The 19,310-nt window shown below is 49.3% G+C and overlaps 1 protein-coding gene across 1 annotated transcript; it reads right to left on the bottom strand.

Moving 5' to 3' along the window:
- Positions 1-1,578: 1,578 nt before the first annotated feature.
- Positions 1,579-8,194, bottom strand: Lrp10 (LDL receptor related protein 10). Its single transcript, XM_004646647.2, has 8 exons — positions 7,613-8,194; positions 7,237-7,281; positions 6,659-6,794; positions 5,251-5,441; positions 4,119-5,136; positions 3,595-3,724; positions 2,894-3,482; positions 1,579-2,785 (listed from the first exon to the last, which is right to left on the bottom strand). The coding sequence occupies exons 1-7, from the start codon at positions 7,725-7,727 to the stop codon at positions 2,895-2,897; spliced, it is 2,223 nt and encodes a 740-aa protein (XP_004646704.2). The 5' UTR covers positions 7,728-8,194; the 3' UTR covers positions 1,579-2,785; position 2,894.
- Positions 8,195-19,310: the final 11,116 nt, after the last annotated feature.

Here is a 19,310-nt window from a genome sequence, read left to right as displayed (position 1 = left end):
GGGCCCTAGTGTCTCTCTCCTTCATTCTGCATTAGATGAATGGCTCTGCCATGCCTTGAGCTCCTGCTGTGATATGCTGCCCTCTGCCCATCAGAGCCCGGGTCAGCAGGGCCTATCGATTACAAACTGAAACTTCCAAAATCTTTTTATTTTTAATTTTAGGTATTTGGTACGGGGTCTTACTACACAGCTCAGGGGCATCTTGGACTTGTAGTGATTCTGCTTGTTTTAGCCTCCCCAGCGCTGAGATTACAGGCATGTGCCACCCACCATGCCAGCCAGCTCCGAGAGCCCTGGGTGGGGCCAGCCCAGCATGTGGTACTGAGGATTGAACCCGGGTCCTTGCACTTGCCTAGGCAGGCACTTAGATCGCTGGGCTATCTCTGCAGCCTGAAGCCTCCAAAATCTTGACCTAAAAGAAATTCATTATCTAAGTCAGTTTTATTTCCACTATGCCACATAGTGACATAAAGTTTGCTTGTTTCTTTTCCGTGGGTTTCAGGGGCCAGGAATATAGTAGTGCACCAGGGCCTGCCTGGCAGGAATGAGCTTGAGTTTGATTCCCAGTACCAGACTCGCCCTTAAGGCAGCCTGAGCCAGAAAAAAGAAAATCTTCTCCCAGTACCAAAAAAAGAAAAACCTAGGTTTCAGAGAAAGTAAAGTCAAATGTTCCCCCAACCCGCCCTCGCTTGGGCAGGACCCTCTGTCTTGGGCTTCCCTATGCTGCCCATTCAGGGAGGCCAATTCTTCCTCTCCACTGGCTTGGGCCTTACCATGGCTGGCAAAGCAGTACTGCTACTTACATCATGTAAACACTCAGCACCGAGAAAATTCTTTCAGACCACTAAGCTATAAGCACAGGCCTTAGTAAACTTTCCCCTAAAGTCGTCCTTCCATCATTCTGAAGCAACCCTTCAGCACATTTATCTTAAATCTTTGCCCACTCAAGTTGGCAATACTTCTAAAAGAAAAAAGATCTGAAATAGGTCAACGATGAAGTCAGGGTACACATTTTTGAGATGGCTGTGGAGGAACAGAACAGCAAAGAGGAGGGCAAAGGCCAGTGCTGGATGGGGAGAGCACCATTTTCCTGCTTGTTTTCACTGGACTGGCACTGAGAGGATGCAAGGGCCGTTGGCATGGGGACGGAGGCCCTAAAGGATGGGAGGATTGGAGCTGGGGAGATGGCTCAGTAGGATAAGCGCTTGACCGGCAAACACAAGGATCTGAGTTCAATCCCCGGTTCTGCAAAAAAAAAAAAAAAAAAAAAAGATGGGAGGATCGTGAGCAGGACCTGGGTTCTTGGGAGGCCCTGCCTCAATCTCTGGAGCAGGCATGGAGTGAAAGGAGTGCAGGTCTTCCCTGGGCCAAGATGCCAGATCCCAGGGCTACACATGGGTGAACTTCCCCTTTGTTTCTTCAGGCTCTTGCTCACCAGGAGAGGAAATTGTGTAATTACTGCTCTAATGAAGATGCTGACAGGTTGTAATCAACGGCCCCTCCAGCAGGGGGCTGGGTGACCAAGGACTTGGTTTTGTCAGGGATGCCTCAGCTTCCTTTCCTTCCCCTATCCCCAACCCTTCCATAGCTTTTGTTCCAGCTGCTGTACCTTGCTTTCCTGGGACAACGTTCCAATACTCCTCACAGGCCATTTTTTTCCCCATCCTCCCCAGCTTTTTTCTGCTAGCCACTACTTATGTCCCCGCTGCCTTTTCTCAGGTCCACGGTCTAGCCCTTAAGTGTCTTAATTTGCTTGTCCTGTCTACAATTCTCACCTCTGTACTAAGTGCTGAGAGCATCTTTTATTTATTTTGAAACAGTGTCTCTATGTAGTTCACAATTGAACTTGCATCAATCCTCCCAACTCCATCTCCCAAACACTCCCGTAAAGTGTGCACTACCACACCTGGCTGAGAATTCAGACTAAACCCTCCTCCAGGAAGACCCCTTGGATTTCGTTGTGATGCCAGCACTTCCACACCTTGAATATGATCTGCCTTCAACTAATGGTTGCCTGCTTCGGGGAGCTAGGCCAGACTGTTACATGACTGGTGGGGGTGGAGGGCAGTCACAGCTCCTGCATTCCACTAGGGACAGCCTGCTCCTGTGATCTGTGGAGAGCCCTTCATGAATAGGAACCTTCCCAGCTGCAAGGCCCCAGATGGCTCCTGACTTCTGGCCTGGCTCTGAATAGTGACTTGGTGCTTGGTGTCCCTTATTGAAGGCAGGGCCCTAGCTCTGCCTGGGCCCCTGGAAAGGGCTGGTCCTTCTGGGTTCCTTGACTGTTCTTACCTTTTGAAGAGTGGGGTGGCTGGCAAATGACCGGGAAGAGAGCAGCAGGTGTGGGCTCAGCACAAGCACAAAGCAGGAACAAGATGAGATGAACACAGTTGGAGATGGTAGGAAGACAGGGCTCAGCTAATTTGCAAGATGTTAAAACTTATGATTCCTTTATTGTTTACTTTGATTTCTTGGACAGTGGCCTGGCTATGGGACAGAGGTATTAGGTGCATTCTTTTTGTAAATCAGGCCCCCTAGGGAAGGAGGCTGGCAGAACCTCTGGCTGGGCCTGAATCCTCTTGGACACAGGCAGGTTTCCAACCAATTGGTATTCTGGTGCCTAAGGCCACTTTTAGGTAAGGGTTTGGCAAAGATGGAGTGTCCAGGCATATGATCCTTTAAGAACTGTATGTTCTGGATAGCCACAGGATGGAGGGAGAGAGGTGGTGGAAGATGGTGGTCTCCAGCTGTATTCAGCAGGGGTCTTATTGAGCCCTCTTCCTGCCTGTGGGATATTCAACTTCCAGCAGCTATACAGGTCAGTGGGAAAGTTGAACCACCCTCTAGAAAGCTCTGCCCCTGTTGACTGGAGCCCGCAGAGGAGCCAGGTCACCTCAGGAAAGCAGTGGTTCATCCTCTGCCTCAACCACCCAGACTCCTGGCTCAGCCAGTGGCATCAGCAGCACATCATCCTCATCCTCTGGGGTCAAGACCGCTGTGTGGGGTCCAGGCGGGGTCCAGGTTGGTCCTGGGGGCCACAAGCTTGGCAGAAGGCGGCCTCGAAGAGCCTGCACCACTCCAGACAACAGTGATGGTTCTAAAGGCACTGAGGGCAGTGGCCCCTGGGCCTCAGGGACAGTAGGGAGGGCTGGAGTTGTGCTGGCAGATGGGAGGGGAGACTTGATGGGCAGAGGGGGGGCTTGCTCCCCATCCTGCCCACCTACTGCCCCACCCTCACAGGCTGAACCTGTGCTGCCATCTGGGCCCTCCAGAGCAGCAGAGGAAGGTGTGACCTGGGGCCTGGTCTCAGGGGTGCGAGCTGGAGGGTTGATTCGAGGAAGCAGGCCCCAGCGACGGAGACGGCGAACCAGGCGACGCACTGAGCGGCCCCGCTGGCGGCGGCGGCCACCTGAGGCACCCCCTGGAGTCATATCCTGGCGCAAGATCTGCAGCAGAGAACGCAGGTTGCCCAGCACTGAGTTCTGCATGGAGAAGAGGCAGAGGTCAGTCAGAGGGTTAGGGGGGTGAGACAAGTACAGTGTGGCCATAGTGGGGCTGGGACCGGAGGAGCCAGGGCTGGAAGGAATGACTTACGTCATTAGGGTTCTCTGTAGGAAAGTCTTCCACAGGCGGGATGGCACCCTGAGCAATGAGCTGCCCATAGGAAGGGGGTGCCTGCTGTTGCACAATCTCGGCCTCCATCCGGGAGAGTGGCGCAAAGATGCTGGGAGGAATGGGCGCTGCTCAGTCACTGGTAGCCCTCAGTCAGGATGGCTTACCCCACCCCTTAGGCCTCTCCCCACCACACGCAGCCCAGGAGAGTTGAAACTATGCAATGAAATTCCTAAAGGTCATCCGATGACCCTCCTTCCTTGGGACTGCTTTCAGGGCTCAGTCTTGGTCTTTCCAAGAGCTGATCAAGGTGGGTACCCCAGGGGCCAGGGAGATGGCTCAGTAGAATAAGCACTTCCCTGGCAAACGCAAGGATCTAAGCTCAATCCCCGGTTCCGGAAAAAAAAAAAAAAAAAAAAAAAAAGGTGGGTACCTGCAAGTTCTCCTGTGGTTGCACTAGCTGCCCTCATTCCCCATGTTTCCACAGCCAGCCCTACTTCACTGACCTGTACTCCTGGGTGCGAATGGCATAGAGCTTGCAGGTGCAGCCCAGGGCAATGACCAGCAGCAGGCCACACACCAGGCTGCCAATGACTGCGGCTGTGATGACCTTGCGGGGCAGGGCATAGGAACATTCCCACTCATCGCTGCCGTCTGCACAGTCCGGCTGCCCATCACACACCCATGTCTCGTATACACACTTCTCATCTTGGCATCGGAAGTTGCCAGGCTGGCAGTGCCGGCAGCGTCTCTCATCTGCTCCGTCGGCACAGAATGTTTGGTAGTTGCAGCGGTCAGCAGGTAAGTAGCAGGCAGTGGTGCCAGGAGTGCTGGCAGCCCCACAGGGGAAGTGTCCGGGTGGGCAGCTGGGGCAGTCTGCCTCATCTGTACCGTCAGCACAGTCCCATGAGCCATCGCAGCGCTGTGTGTCACTGTAGCAGCGCTCCCCTAGGCTCTCGCCAGCCCCCAGGCCAGAGCGCAAGCCACAGGGCCGGTCCCAAGGCAAGCAGTATCCCCGCACATGGTAGGTAGCATTGAATCCCCGACCGCTGCTCTTGTCAGGTGTGTAGTAGGTCACGACAGCCTGGCCAGACAATGTCTCCACAGTGACAGCCTTGCCATTGCTGAAGCAGGTTAGACTACGTAGCAGCCGAGGTGTCTCGGGAGGCCCGGGGCCATCATACACATGCACTGCATCCTCAGGGCCCAAGTCCAGGGTTGTGAAGCGAACTGCCAGCCGCCGGCCATCGTGAGGGTCCAGCAGCCACAGGCAAGACTGGGGATGGGAGACTGAAGCGAAGTGTGAAAATCCAGGGGAGGAAAAGACCCCATAGAAGTCCTCCAGGGTGAGATTACAGGAGAGGGTAGGGTCAGGGTCTGGGCTCAAGCTAGGGAATGGGTCTGAGCTGCAACCCACTTCATCAGAGCCATCACCACAGGCATCGAACCCATCACAGCGCTGGGCGGCAGGTATACAGCGGTGGTTCAGGCACTGGAACTCTTCCCGCAGGCACATCAGCCAATCTGCAGATGCAGCAGAGAAGGCTGTGAGGTACCACGCCCTCAGGGTCTTTTCCTCCTCCCTGGGGCTTCCAGTATCTATTCTAATGGCCCCTCTCACATTCCTGTACAACCTACCTTGGCTATAGGAGAGCAGGAAGCCCTGGCCCATGGGTGCTCTGGCCCCAACATAGCTGTAGGTGATGGTGACATTGCCTCCTGGCAGCTGCAGAGGGCCGGCAGGCGCCTCACACAGGGAGATCAGTGGCTGAAGAGGAGAGCGCAGGAGCAAACGCTCTGAGCCACAGGCCAGGTGCAGTTTCTGGAACCTACGGAGGCCAAGGAGAACAGGACATGAGATGCTCTAGAGTGCTTCCTGCTGCTTCCACCTAGTGCCACCAGACCCCTTCTATCCCAAGAAGCACAAACAACTGCTTATCCACGACTCAAAAGAGCCAAATAAAAGAGTGGACGCCGGATGTGGAGATTCAAGCCTGTGGAGATGCATGCCTGTAACTCCAGCACTCTGGGAGGCTGAGGCAGGACAACTGCACATTTGAGCCCAGCTTGGGCAAATACAGATTAGTAAGACCCTATGTCCAAATAAAATAATTTAAAAAGGCTGGGGATGTAGCTCAGCAGGAAGGCCCTAGGTTCAATCCCAGTACTCTCTCAGGGGTAACTAAACCAAATGTAAACAATGGGAACAGTCCTAACAGAGGCCTATGGTATCATGGGACCATGAGATATATACTAGGACCCACTGGAATAACTGAATTGTATTCCAGGCTTAAGTGCATTTATCAAAACAACAAAAGTTTCATTGCTTTTTGGTTGTTGCAGTAATGTCAGCCAACTATGGCCCCAGAATACAACAATTACTAGGATAGTTCAATTAACTGGAACTCACTCACTAGCCCCCAGTTCAGCTGAGCAAGACTGATACCCTCCCAGTGTGCAGAGCCCTCTGTCCCAACAGCCTCTCTCCAGGTTGCTCTCTTTCTGGATAAATTCACAGCAAGTGAACTGTGTGAAGCTACCAGCCAAGTATTTACCATGGAACACGACCTATGGTCAGAGGAGCCTGGGAAGCCTGGGAATGTTCAGCGTATGGGGGTAGCTGGAGATATGGCTCTGTGGCAGAGCACTTGCCTAGCATGTGTGCACTGCAGAAAAAAAGAACCACACCAACTAACCAAATGAACTAAAAAACCTGAAATTGGGAAAGGTTCTAAGATAATTACGACTGCTGTGAATTTCAGGCACAGGTGTACAACAGACTGAAGAACTCCTCAGAACAGTTTTATGAGTTCAATCCCCAGTATTGGGAACGAACAAAACCCGAAACAGTCCACCTCAGTTCAACTTCCATTTACCAAATGTGGCCCAGAACAAGTTCAGCTTTTAGGCCGTCTAGGCCAAATAAAATTCTCCTCTTTTCCTGTTGGCAAGGATGGAAAGGCTAGAGAGAACCTGACTTCTGCAGACATCCACAGTGGATGGAAAAGGGACAGGGGAGAGGAAAGGGCTTGTGCCTTCTTCTCACCTGACTGTCACAGTCTGCTCCTTGCTGCCCAGGATGACCCAGGTACAGTTGGTGGGGAAGCTGCGGCTGTCCCGTCCCAGGGGCCTCTGTAAGGTTCCCTGCACTTCCAGGAGCAGTGCTGGGGGGCTCACACAGGCTGGAGGAAGGAAGGGAGGGACGCTGGTAGAGAGCCCTTAACATCCCACCCCTCCCCAGGCCTGTGGTCTCCATGGGCCATGCTGTTCAACAGGGAGCAAAATCCCCCAGCCCACTGGCCTCTCCCTCTCAAAACCCTTCATAGCTCTACCTTACTATCAGCACCACGAACAATGCTCAGGTCAGCTCCATGCCAGTGCCCAGGCCGGGGGAGCAGGAAGTGCTATCTACTCTCCTGAAGATTATATTTTAGCGAGACTGAGCAAGGCTGCTCCATGGAAAAGAATGAAAGGGTACCTAAATACTGCCAGGTGAGGGCCTACACCGCACCTGAGTTTCCCCGTCTGTAACATCAAAGATAAATGGTCTTCACTCCAAAACCACAGTAGGTCAGTCTTCATCCCTAAGCCCCAAGTAGAGCCACAGGGGCTCCCTCTACTTACCAGGATTTGAGAAAATAGTCCGGTCTGGATGGGCCAGAGCGCCTCCTAAAGGGAGAGCCAGAAAGGGCAGGAGAGTAAGTCAGAAGTTTTCTTCACCTGAACTCCAGAAGGAGACTTCCGGGTAGCTCCAGGGTCGGGGCAGAGACGCTGGGGATTGTGGTGTGAGACCTCAACTCAGGCCCGCCAGCAGCGCCCGAGAGGTTGCTAGGGTGATCTGGGGACACCGAGCGAGGCCCAGAAATGAGCGGAGCTGCACAGTGCAGGAGCTGTGCGGGGGTCGGCGACGGGTCGCAAAGCGGGGCACCCACGGACCGGCCAGCCGCAGAGACAGCTCTGGGGCTGGGCGCCGGCTGGGGCGTCCCGTCTCGGTTCTTACCAAGGAGCAGGAGGAGGGCAGCCAGCATCCCGAGGCGTCCGGAGGCGCAGGGCGAGTCCCGGAGCCTCGGTCGCCTCCCCTGCGGGGAAGCAGAGGCGGCGGCCCGGGGGTCCATGCTCCCCGGTGCCACTGCCCGGCGGGGGCTCACAGCCAGGGCTTGACCCGAGCTCCGGCTGCCAGGGCTGGGGGCGGGGAGGCGGCGGAGGGGCGGAGCCTCTCGCCAACTTCCGAGTTGTTTCCCCCGGCGGTCGCCGCGCTCCTCTCGCGGGGCGGGCTCCCGAGGTCCCGGGACTCAGCTCGGAGCCGGGGTCGGGGCGCGCGTTCGTCTACAGCCCGGCGGGGGCCGCGAGCGCCTCGCCCGGGCCCGGCTGCCACCTGCCAGGGCTGGTGGCCACTTCCTCTTCAGGCCAAACTTTGCCGACCGTCAGCCTCCAGGCTGGCCCGCGCGCCGCTCAGCTTGCCCAGCGCGTCCAGCCCTCGGGACGCGGCCGGGGAGAGGCGGGCGGCGCAGTTCCCGGGCCCGCGGCCGGGATGCACCCCAACCTGCCGGCGAGTTGGAGCGGCAGGGCGCGAGGCCCCACCCCTGCCAATCAACGCAGGCCCCGCCCACCCGTCGCGCACCCCTTTCCGGCCCCGCCCCGCCCTGCCCGCCGACTAGCCACGACCGGCCGCGCCGGCTTCCTCGTTAAGCGAAGTTGTTGTAGTCCGGGTGTAACCTGGTTTTTGTTACTGGCACGTTTTTAAAGCGTTTGTCAAAGGACATAAGCTTAGTTCATAACTGTAGGGTTTTTCCTTTGGTCCCGTAAGTGCACAGAACTTCTTGTCACAGTGTCGGAGATCTGGCTGTGTTTTGGGCGATGAGCGTTTATCATAGCAGTTACCACTGGGGATTGTAATATTTGTTTATTCATAGTTTCTGCCCCCACCCCCTCCGCCCCTACTGTGCAACCTGAAACTTCCGGCCGGGCTGGACTGTTTACCTTTTAAATTTTCTCTTTTTTTTGAAGACAGGATTTCACTATGCAGTTCAGGTTGGCCTTGAATTCGCTTTGTAGCCTCGAACTCGAACTCGCATGCATCCTCCTGCCTCAGCCCCCTGAGTGCCGGGATTACTGGCGTGTGCCGTCGCGCCCAGTGAACTGTTTACTTTGCACCTGCAGAGCTGCTCTGCTGAGAGCAGTCAGAGCTCAATAAATGGTAAACACATGAGTAAATGTACCACATGAGTACCGCCTATGTGACCTTGAAAAAGTACTTAAATTTTTTATTTTTTTATTTTTTTTGCGGAACTGGGGATTGAACTCGCTTATCCTACTGAGCCATCTCCCCGGACCCTGAAAAAGCACTTAAAGTCCCTGAATCTTGGTCATAAAAATTTAGCGTGGTTCCACGCCCCCTTAAGGTTGTTGTGAGCATGTGTGAGATAATAAAAACTGGGCATTACTCATGCTGCCAGAATAAAAAAAAAAAAAAAAAAAATTACGTTGCCAGGCATAGGAAGTTCTCCATATCTAGTAGCTACTATTATTTTCAGTCACGGGATATTTCTAATATATCTGGACTTGGGGTTACCGATTTCCTATGGCAAGAACAGATAATGTTTTTTGTTTGTTTGGCAGAACAGGGGATTGAACTCAGGCCCTTGCGCTTGCCAGGCAAGTACTTATTTTACTGAGCTATCTCCCCAGCCCAAGAACAGGTAATGTTAATAAATACTAAGAACTAGATTGTAAACACTTTGAGCTTCTGCCTTTGGGGCATAAGAAGGGGCTGATCAAATAATACAGTGTTTAAACTTTTAAAATACTACAGCAAAAGACACACTGCCATTAATCCACCTCCAAATAGTCCCTGTCTTGTGGAGCACATTTGTCTCACTGTCCTTACTGCTTTCTGAAGCAGCTCTTTGGGTGTTTTTTTTTTTTTTTTTTTTTTTTTTTTTTTTGTTTTTGGTGGAACCGGGGATTGAACTCAGATCCTTGCATTTGCCAGTCAAGCGCTTATCCTACTGAGCCATCTCCCCAGCCCCTTTGGCTGTTTTCTGAGACCATCTCACTGTGTACCCCAGGCTGGCCTTCAACTCATGGCAGACTTCTGCCACAACCTCCCAAGAACTGGGATAACAAGCTGGTGTCACCAGCTTCAAGTGTTCTTTGGGAGGTGTGGTCAAAAATGTGGTGACGCTGCTGCCTAGTGTCATTCAATAGAAAGGCAGACTGTAAAAACATTATAATCCCAGTCACTCAGGAGGTTGAGGCAGGAGGACAGCTGAGTTTCAGGCCAGCCTGGGATACACACTGTGTTCAAGCCAGCCTGAATTGTAGAGCAAGACCTTATCTCAAAAAAACTGAAATAAAAGATTGCAGCGAGTCCTCCACCTTACCCACTAGATCTGGCACTGTAGTACTTCTGAAGGCTCTTTCCTGAGGTCAAAGTGACTTTGAGGGCCAGGGAGATGGCTCAGTGGAATAAGCGCTTCCCTGGCAAGCGCACGGGCTTGAGTTCAATCCCTGGTTCCGCAAAACAAAAACAAAAAAAACCAAAGTGACTTTGAAATAAAAGTTTTGAATTGATTCAGCATGCCAAGGCAGCCATGCCGGCCTGGTCTACATAGCATACATTCCATGTCAATAAACAAACTTGAAAAAAAAAAAAAAAGAGGCAGTGCCGGCCCCACCCCAATCCTAGCACTTGGGCGGCTGTAAACAGGAGGATCACTACCAGTCTGATCTACACAGTGAGACCCTGTAGACCCTGTCCTAAATACAAAAGAAAAAAAGAAAAAAATATAAACACATAAAATAATGAAATTAGAGAAATTAGGTGTTTTTCAACTGAAAGTTTCAGTTGAATTACCTCAGTGAGGTTGAGTGCAGAGGTCTTAGACATCGGTACCTTTAGGAATGGGCCTATGGAAATGTCCTTGGAAATTTTAAGGAATTGTGAAAAACAGTGGAAATAATGGACAATGGAATAATGGATAACTAAACAGATATTTCATTTTCAACTAATCTAACAACTTTTTTTTGTGGTGCATTTATAGACTATTCACCATATACTACGCAAAATGCTTTACATTATAAGATGTGCTTACCACACCTCTGGGATGTAGCTGTTATTTTTGTCCTCATTTTATAATTGAGGAAACTGAATCACAGACGAGCTGGATGACTTGCTCATGGTCAAGCTACTAGCGTGTACAGGTGCCAAGACTTGAGTCACACTGTGTGTGGCTCAGAGTCCTTGCTGTCAGATCCAGTAGTCTCTGGCACCTAGCTAGCTCCTAGAACAGACTGTCAAACTGGTGGCTTAGGAACACGCACAGTGGAGAAAGACAGGGCCTGGGTCATTCACTTACTTTCAGATTCTTCAACCTCTTCCTGCGAACTCCATTTCCCAGACTCCCTTGCCATGATCTAGTCACTGTTCAGCTATCAGGAAGCACTCTTGGGAGTCCACTGTTACTGTGGGATACCTCAGTATCTTCTTTTTTTACTTTTTAAGCAATTTCATCATATTTGTGACTATTTCTCTGTTAAGTCTTCTTTTGTTTGAGACCAGGGCGGGGGACAGCTCAGTGGCATAAGCGCCTGACTATTTTTGAGATCGGGTCACTGCGCATTTCTCGTTGATACTCCCAGTGATCCTCCTGTCTCAGCCGCCACAGAGCTGGGATTACACAGATGTGCCACCACATCTGGACAGTTTCTTTTTCTTTTTTCTTTTTTGGTGGAACCAGGGATTGAACTCAGGCCCTTGTGCTTGACAGGGAAGCACTTATTCTACTGAGCCATCTCCCTGGCCCCTGGACAGTTTCTTTTTTGAACTATCTAGAATGAGCTTTTTTTTCTCACTAGATCCTGACACATTGAGGTAGTCATGACCAGTACCTGCAATAGTTTAAGAAATAGACACATTATTCTAAAAGCATTCTTTTTTTGGGATATTACATAGGCAGTATCATAAACTTAGACCATCTAGACTCAAGCCAATAGGGAATATGGGCTGAATGATACAACAACTCAGGCTGAAGAAGTATGTATTTATCATAAACACCTCACAACTGCTAGTAGGCTGAGGAGATAGCTTAGCGGTCTAGGCACCTGCCTGGCAAGCACAAGGATCTGGGTTTGATCCCTGGTGCCACCTCAGAACCCCAGGCATGCTGTGCTGGCCAAGAAAACTGGGCATGGTGGCACACACCTGTAATCCCTGCACTGGGGAGGCTGAGACAGGAGGATCACTACAAGTCCAAGCTGTGTAGCAAGACCCTGTACAAAATAAATAAATTTTTAAAATTTTTAAAAAATACCCTGCTATTCATCTGGAGGGGCCCAGTCAGCATACAAGCAGTTATCTTTTTTTTTTCCCCTGTGGTACCAGGAACCCATGGCCTCACCCTTGCCAGGCAGGCACTTGTGCCACTCACTGAGCTATATCCCCAGCCCCAGTGAGCAGTTATCTGAAGGAAGCTGTACAAGGGGAGCTAATCATGCTGATGCATGCTGTCACAGCCTGTAATCCCAGTACTCTGGAGGCTAAGGCAGGAGGATTGTTGGGAGTTCAAGGCCAGCCTGCACTACAAAGAGAGTTCAAGGTCAGCCTGAACTACAGGGACTGTCTCAAAAAGTAAATAAATAAAATAAAGCTAATCAGATTTTAAGATGATGTGAATTAGAATTGAAAGAAAAAAGACAAAATGAGGAGTCTAAAGATTTTGACTTAAAATGATGGATCTGAAGTATCTACAATGACGGGGCTTGCCAGTTAGCTCAGTTGTTTAAGTGCCTGCCTGGGCAAACCTAGTCATCTTGCAGGACCACAGTTTGATCCCCAGCTCCACATGCCACACCAAACCCACACTTAAGGCAGCCTGAGCCAGCCACCCCCCCCCAAAAAAAAATCCTTCTGAAGTGTCTACAATGACAGAAGATATAAAAATGTACAACCTAATGTTAGGTTTGAAACACTAATGTGTGAAAAAGAGAGCTAATTTAACTGTTGTTTGGATAAAGAGAAACTGGGGATTTCAGCCTGACGTAAGTATGTGAATAAAGGGCTGGGGAGATAGCTCAGCAGCATAAGCGCCTGCCTGGCAAGCACAAAGTCCCGAGTTCGATCCCTGGTGAAAAAAAAAAAAAAAAAAACTCCAGAACTACAGAGTGAAATCTTTTCTCAAAAAAAAAAAAAAAAAAAAAAGGCTATTATTTATGTGAATGAAATGGCATGCTTGCTCAAATGCTAACATCCTGTAAAGCAAGGTCAGCCTGGGCTACAGGTTGAGACCTTGTCTCAAGAGGAAAAAGCAGAACTAGACCCTGAAGTCAGACTGCCCTGCTTCAAATCTCAGCACAGCCCTAGCGAGCTTCTTACTTCTTCCTGACTGCATCTGTCTATGTGTAAAGTGGGGCCAATGATACTGTTAGGGTTTTAGTTTCCTGTTGCTGCATAGCAAGCATCTCCAAAATGAAGTGGCTTAAAACCATGAACATTTACCTGCTCTTGGGCTCTGTAGATAAGAGTCACAAGCAGGTTAGCTTGGCGGCCCTGGCTTAGTTGGAGTGAAGCCGTGTCTCCAAGATGCCTTACTTGCCTGCTTGGCAAGCAGCTATTAGCTGCTGGCAGGAAGACCCAGGCCAGTTCTGTGTGTGCGTCTCCTGCAGGTTGTTTGAGTGTCCTGGGACACAGTGGCTGGCTTCTCCCAGAAAGAGCAGTCCAAGAGGGAACAAGATGGAAACCACGATGCTTTTAACTTAGCCCGCTTCGGAAACCTTACTCTATCGTTTCTGCAACACCTCTCTACGTATACAAAGTCAGCCCTGTGCATTGCAGGAGACTGCAGAAGAGTACAGATGCCTGTAATACTAGCAGCTTGGGAGGCTGAGGCAGGATGATCACAAGTGCAAGACCAACCTGGGCACCTTAGCAAGTTCCTGTCTCAAAAAACTGGGCAACCCACTTAGGATCCCTTCTGCCTGTCTTAGAAGCTTTCTTTCCCCTACTAAATATAGCTTTCTTTTACCCAGTATTTTCTGCTCTTAACTTCAAATAAATAAATAGGACTGGAAATGTACTCAGAATTCCCCAGGTTCGATCCCCAGATCCCCAGTACTGGGAGAGGGGGATATGTGTAGGTAAAGATCGTTAAGGTGTATCTGGAAGCCAGCCTAACACAGTCTACCCCCACAATCACGACCTTTACATATGGACATTAGTTTCACCTTCCCAAGGCAAACAAGTCTCCTCCCATTATCCTATCAGCTTGAAACCCAGAATCTTGTCATCTAAAACAGATCAAGGGGACTGGGGAGATGGCTCAGTGGAATAAGCGCTTCCCTGGCAAGCGCAAGGGCCTGAGTTCAATCCCTGGTTTCACTAAATAAATAAATAAATAAATAAATAAATAAATAAATCAGATCAAGGGCTGCGGAGATGGCTCAGTAGAATAAGCGCTTCCCTGGCAAGCGCAAGGGCCTGAGTTCAATCCCTGGTTCCGCAAAAACAAAACAAAACATCAAGATGCAGAACAGGCTTCTCTGGATTGGTGGCACTTGGGGCAAGCATGTGATAGCTTCTATAGATAGTGCTATGTTTAAGGGACAGAAATGGATATACAAAATACTCACTAGCCTACAGAAAGACTAAAATCAGCACAAGCCTGGCATCACTGCATATGCCTGTCATCATCCCAGGACTTTGGAGACTGAGGCAAGAGGACTGCAAGTTCAAGGCCAGCCTATACTCATAGACTCTGTCTCAACAAACAAAAATATCTAGCAGGGTAAGAAGCTGTCCGTTCACTGACTAGAACTCAGAGCCTGAGAATACTTTCCAATAGAGAGCTCTTGGCTTCCATGGTGGGGTCCTTGTTCGCTATCCTGAGCCACCTTTCTTTCCCCATAAAAGCCCATATTTTCAGCCATGCAGTTTTCTCAACCAGTTTTTTGTTGTTGAAGTTTGGAGGCCCAGAGGCCTCTTCACATTTTGTATTGTCCCCGCCCCTCTTGATCCAAGCTGACAGTGTTTCTGTCAACATAATTGTCTTGTTTGTGGATGGCGACAGTCATAGTGGGGCTTGCTCCTTAAGCATAAATCTCTTCAGGATAAATTCTCTGGTGTTGAGGCATATGGTGAGATTACTGAGGGATGACACTGCTCAGCTTTTCCTTTTGAGACCCTGTCTCAAAAAGCAAAAGAGGGGGGCTGGTGAGATGGCTCGGTGGTCTAAAGCACCTACTTAGAACAAGCTAAGCTAAGCAGAGCACAGGGACTGCGGTTCAATCCCCCAGCACCACATGCCAGCCAGCCCCGCCCCCTGGTGGGCTGAGCTGGCCACACACAGACACAAATAAATAAACAAATAAATATTAAAAAAAAAAAGAAAAACCATAAAAAGAAAAAAATATATATATAATTTATTTAGCTATTTAGCCTCCCCAGCGCTGGGATTACAGGCTGGCATGGCATGTAACACAGGGGATTGAACTTGGGTCCTTGTGCACGCCAGGCAGGCACTTAGACTGCTGAGGTATCTTCCTCACCCCTTTTCTTTCTTTTTTTTTTTTTTTTTCTTTTTGAGATATGTAGGTCTTGCTGTGTAGCCCAGGCTGGCCTCAAATTCGTGGTGATCTTCCTGCCTCTGCCTTCCAATTACTGGGATCACAAGTATGCACCAGCTTGGCCTCATTCTTATACAGTGTTTTCCTGAGAGTACCCTGGATTTGATGTCTTCAACAGAAGCCTTTTTTTTTTTTCCCAGAACCAGGGATTGAACTCAGGCCCAGGCAAGCACTTATTCTACTGAGCCATCTCCCTGGCCCCCAGAAGCCATATTTATTTATTTATTTATTTATTTATTTATTTATTTATTTTTGGCGGAACCGGGGATTGAACTCAGGCCCCCGCACTTGCCAGGGAAGCGCCCACTCCACCGAGCCATCTCCCCGGCCCCGAGAAGCCATTTTTAAATTTAAGCCTAATTTGCTATGTGGAAATGCTGATTTAAAATCCAACAAACTTTGGCTGCCTTTGTGTTTCTTTTTGTTTGAGAGGGTCTTGCTAAGTGGCCTAGGGCTGGCCTTGAATTTGCAGTCCTCCCACCTCAACCTCCTGAGTAGCTGGGTTTCTAAGCATGCGCCACCACACCCAGTTTATGGCTCCTTTTATTTTTAAATTAATTTAATTTAATTTATTTATTTTTTTGTGGTACCGGGGATTGGACTCGGGACCCTGCACATGCCAGGCAAGTGCTTATTCTACTGAGCTATCTCCCAGGGCCCTCTGGCTCTTTTTAGGATAGTATTTATAAAAAAAAAAGAAGAAGAAAGAAAGAAAGAATCGTATTTCCCCACAGTGTGTCTCTTCTGACACTTTACTATAAGCAACAAAAAGAAAGCAGGCATCACCTTCAACACAGTGCCTGAAAATCTCCTTAGGTCTCTCATTCATTAGTCGGGTTTTCTGCTTTCCACATGGCTAAAGGTTAATCACTGATGCTTAGCTCCCTACCTAGTGAGGCTCCTCTTTCTATTTCAAAAACTCCTCATTTCCCTTTAAATTATTTATATATTTATGTTTTTGAGACAAAGGCCGGGTGTGGTGGCTCACTCTTGGAATCCCAGCACTGGGGAGGCTGAGGCCGGAGGACTGCTGTGAGTTTGAAGCCAGCCTGAACTGCCTAGTTCAATCCCCAGCACTGTGAAAAAATAGAGATGATTATGGTTCTACTTATAGATACTTTGAGGCATTTTAAATTTACACTAACTCTTCTCAGAGTCTTCCCAGCATCTGCCTTTTGCCTGATTTCAAACTCACTTTTTTTTTTTCTTTTTCCCGAGATCGAGTTTTCCTGAATGTTCCTGTTTATTGCAGGCTGGCTTCACGTTTGCAGCGATCCTCCTGCCTCGTCTCCCAAGTGCTGAGATCAAAATCTTGAGCCACCGTGCCTGGTACTAAAATCACTTTTATATTCCAGGGATTTATCATAGCAACATTCTGCCTTGGCTACTCAAATCTAAGTTAAGTATCTGTTGCTGGCTGATCCATTCCTCAGAATTTTAGCATTGGTGGTATAGTGGTGAGCATAGCTGCCTTCCCAGAATTTTAGCAGTTTTTGTTTTGTTTTGTTTTGTTTTGTTTTGTTTTGTTTTGTTTTGTTTTAATGAACAGGCCTGGGGATATAGCTCAAAACGGCATAAGCACCTGCTTGGCAAGCACAAGGTCCCAAATCCCCAGTACCACCAAAAAGAAACAGGAAAAAAAGAAAAAAAGTTGGACTGGGGATATAGCTCAGTGGCACGAGCACCTGCCTAGCAAGCACAAGATCTTGCCTTTGATTCCTGGTACCAAAAAATAAAGTTGTGGGTTTTTTTTTTTTTTTTTTTTTTTGCTGTATTTTTAGGGAAGGGTCTACAGGGTGTTCAGGGACTCACTACTAGATCGGACTTGTAGTGATATGCCTGTTTACAGCCTCCCAAGAGCTGGGCGCTACCACACCCAGTCTCAATCACCATCTCGGGGTGTCCCAGGGGGTGGGGACAGCACAGCAGTTCCAGGGATCAAACCTCCAGCCCCTGTGCCTGCTTACAGGTACTTTAATCCGCTGAGCTATTTGGATGGCCCAGTGCGTGTTTTTTTTTTTTTTTTTTAAATAACAGTTGGCATGGTAGCACACATGGTAATCTCAGCACTTGGTATGCTAAGGCAGGAGGATTACTGCAAATTTGAGGCTAGCCTAGATTACAGAGGAAGATGCTACCTCAAAAAACAAAACAAAGAAATATAGTAACTAAGAACTGGAACCTTACCAGTGGCTTTCAAAGCACTGTGGGATCTTGCCCTGCTACCTGTCTGATCCCCTCTGCTGCTGTTTTCTCACTTCTCATTTTGTTGCAGTCATGTGACCCTGCCCCTTAATACAGCAAGCGCATTCTCACTGTGGGCATGGCATTTGCTGTTCCTTTTGCTTGAGATGTCCTTCCTGAGAACCACGTGGCCTGTGCCCTCACAGCCTCAGGTTCTCCATGGGGGCTTCCCTGGCTTCCCTATCTAAAATTACATCCCCACGCTGGGGCAGTACCACACACCTGCAGTGCCAGGGTTCTGGGGGTGGGGGTAAGAGGATCACAAGTTCAAGCCCAGCCTGGGCAATTTAGTGAGACCCTGCCCTAATATAAAAATAAAAAAAAAATACAAATGAAATAAAAAGGTCTGGAGATACAGCACAGTGCACAGGCCCTGGGTTCAGTCCCTAGCACTACAAACTAAAATAGACACAGACAACTTCAATTTGCTCCTCAGCACTACCACTATCCATTCTACTCCCTTATTTACCATATATACCGTCCACTGTCTCTCAGGAATGCGAGTTCCATGAGGGTGAGGATCAGTGTGGTTACTGTTATGTCCTTAGTGCCTAAAGCTACACCTGCACTCAGAGGCACTCAAGGAATCCTTGTTGGAGGAGTGAACGTGTCCCTGACTGCTGGTCTCAGCCACTGCACCGGTGATGTCTTTTCATTCACTCAACTATTACTTTAGTCACTGTCGCTGAAGCCTAATAGCATACACCTGCAATTTACAGAGGACTAGTTTATTATTTTTTAAAACCATTTATTTATTTATTTGGTACAGGGTCCCACTACGCAGTTCAGACTCATAGTGATCCTCTTGTCTCAGCCTCCCTAGCGCTGGGATTACAGGCATGCACCACCATGCCTGGTCTTTGTGGCCAGCACATGATGTGGTCCTGGGGATTGAACTCGGGTCCTTTCACTTGCCAGTCAGGCACTTAGGCTGCCAGGCTATCTCCTCCACCCAGAACGGATTTATTTTGGCTCACAGGTTCAGTGGGTCCAGTCTGCAGTGAGCAGGCCCCATGGCAGAATGCGTGGTAAAAGAGCGTGGCGAAAAGCAGCTCACACCAGGGTACGAAGGAAGCGGAGGAGGAGGAGAAGAGCCAGAGAGGTGAGTACACCCTGCCAAGTCACACCCCACGGACCTGCCCTTTCAGACCTGGGCGCACCTCTGATTATGAGACTTGGGGGGCACCTGAGATCTACACCATGAAAATTACCCTTTCTGGGGCTGGGGAGATGGCTCAGTGGAATAAGTGTTTCCCTGGCAAGTGCAAGGGCCTGAGTTCAATCCCCAGTTCTGAAAAAAAAAAAAAATTACCCTTTCTGGTATTGGTTGCTTTAGTGGGGGAGGTACGGGGGATTAAACCCAGGGATACTCTACGACAACACAACATCTCCAGCCCTTTTTATTTTTAGTATTTATTTTGAGAAAGGGTGTTGTTAAGTTGCTCCTGCCTCAGCCTCCCGAGGAGCTGGAATTGCAGGTATGACTCACTGTAGTTGGCTAATGAGTCGTACCTTAAAGAGGAGGAAGCTGAAGCTCCAGAGGATAAATTATGCACTGAAGGTCACCCAAGTAGTAAGCAGTAAAGACTGGATTGAAATCCAGATTGTCTAATTACCTCTTATTAGTATAAGATACTTCCTGCCTGTACTGGAAGCCATGTTTTAAGAGATTAGTAAAATGAAACAATCTACTACTACTACTACTACTACTACTACTACCACCACCAAAAAAAAAGGAAGAAACAAGCCAGAGGAAGGTGACAGGAATGTCGAGGGATTTCTAAACCATGTCATATAATGTGTTTTTGGAACTAGAAAGGATTTTCAATTTTTTT

Source organism: Octodon degus, unplaced genomic scaffold (assembly GCF_000260255.1).
Source record: "Octodon degus isolate 3935 unplaced genomic scaffold, OctDeg1.0 scaffold00276, whole genome shotgun sequence".
NCBI classification, from domain to species: domain Eukaryota; kingdom Metazoa; phylum Chordata; class Mammalia; order Rodentia; family Octodontidae; genus Octodon; species Octodon degus.
This window is presented reverse-complemented; position numbering and strand designations above follow the sequence as displayed.

Bases quoted from the DNA above. Each gene is read 5' to 3' on its own strand.
- Lrp10 (XM_004646647.2), bottom strand. From the start codon at position 7,727: ATGGACCCCCGGGCCGCCGCCTCTGCTTCCCCGCAGGGGAGGCGACCG. The intron at 3,725-4,118 runs GTCAGTGAAGTA...CATTCCTCCCAG, and splicing joins ATTCGCACCCAGGAGTACAG to CATCTTTGCGCCACTCTCCC. The intron at 3,483-3,594 runs GTAAGTCATTCC...TTCTCCATGCAG, and splicing joins CTACAGAGAACCCTAATGAC to AACTCAGTGCTGGGCAACCT.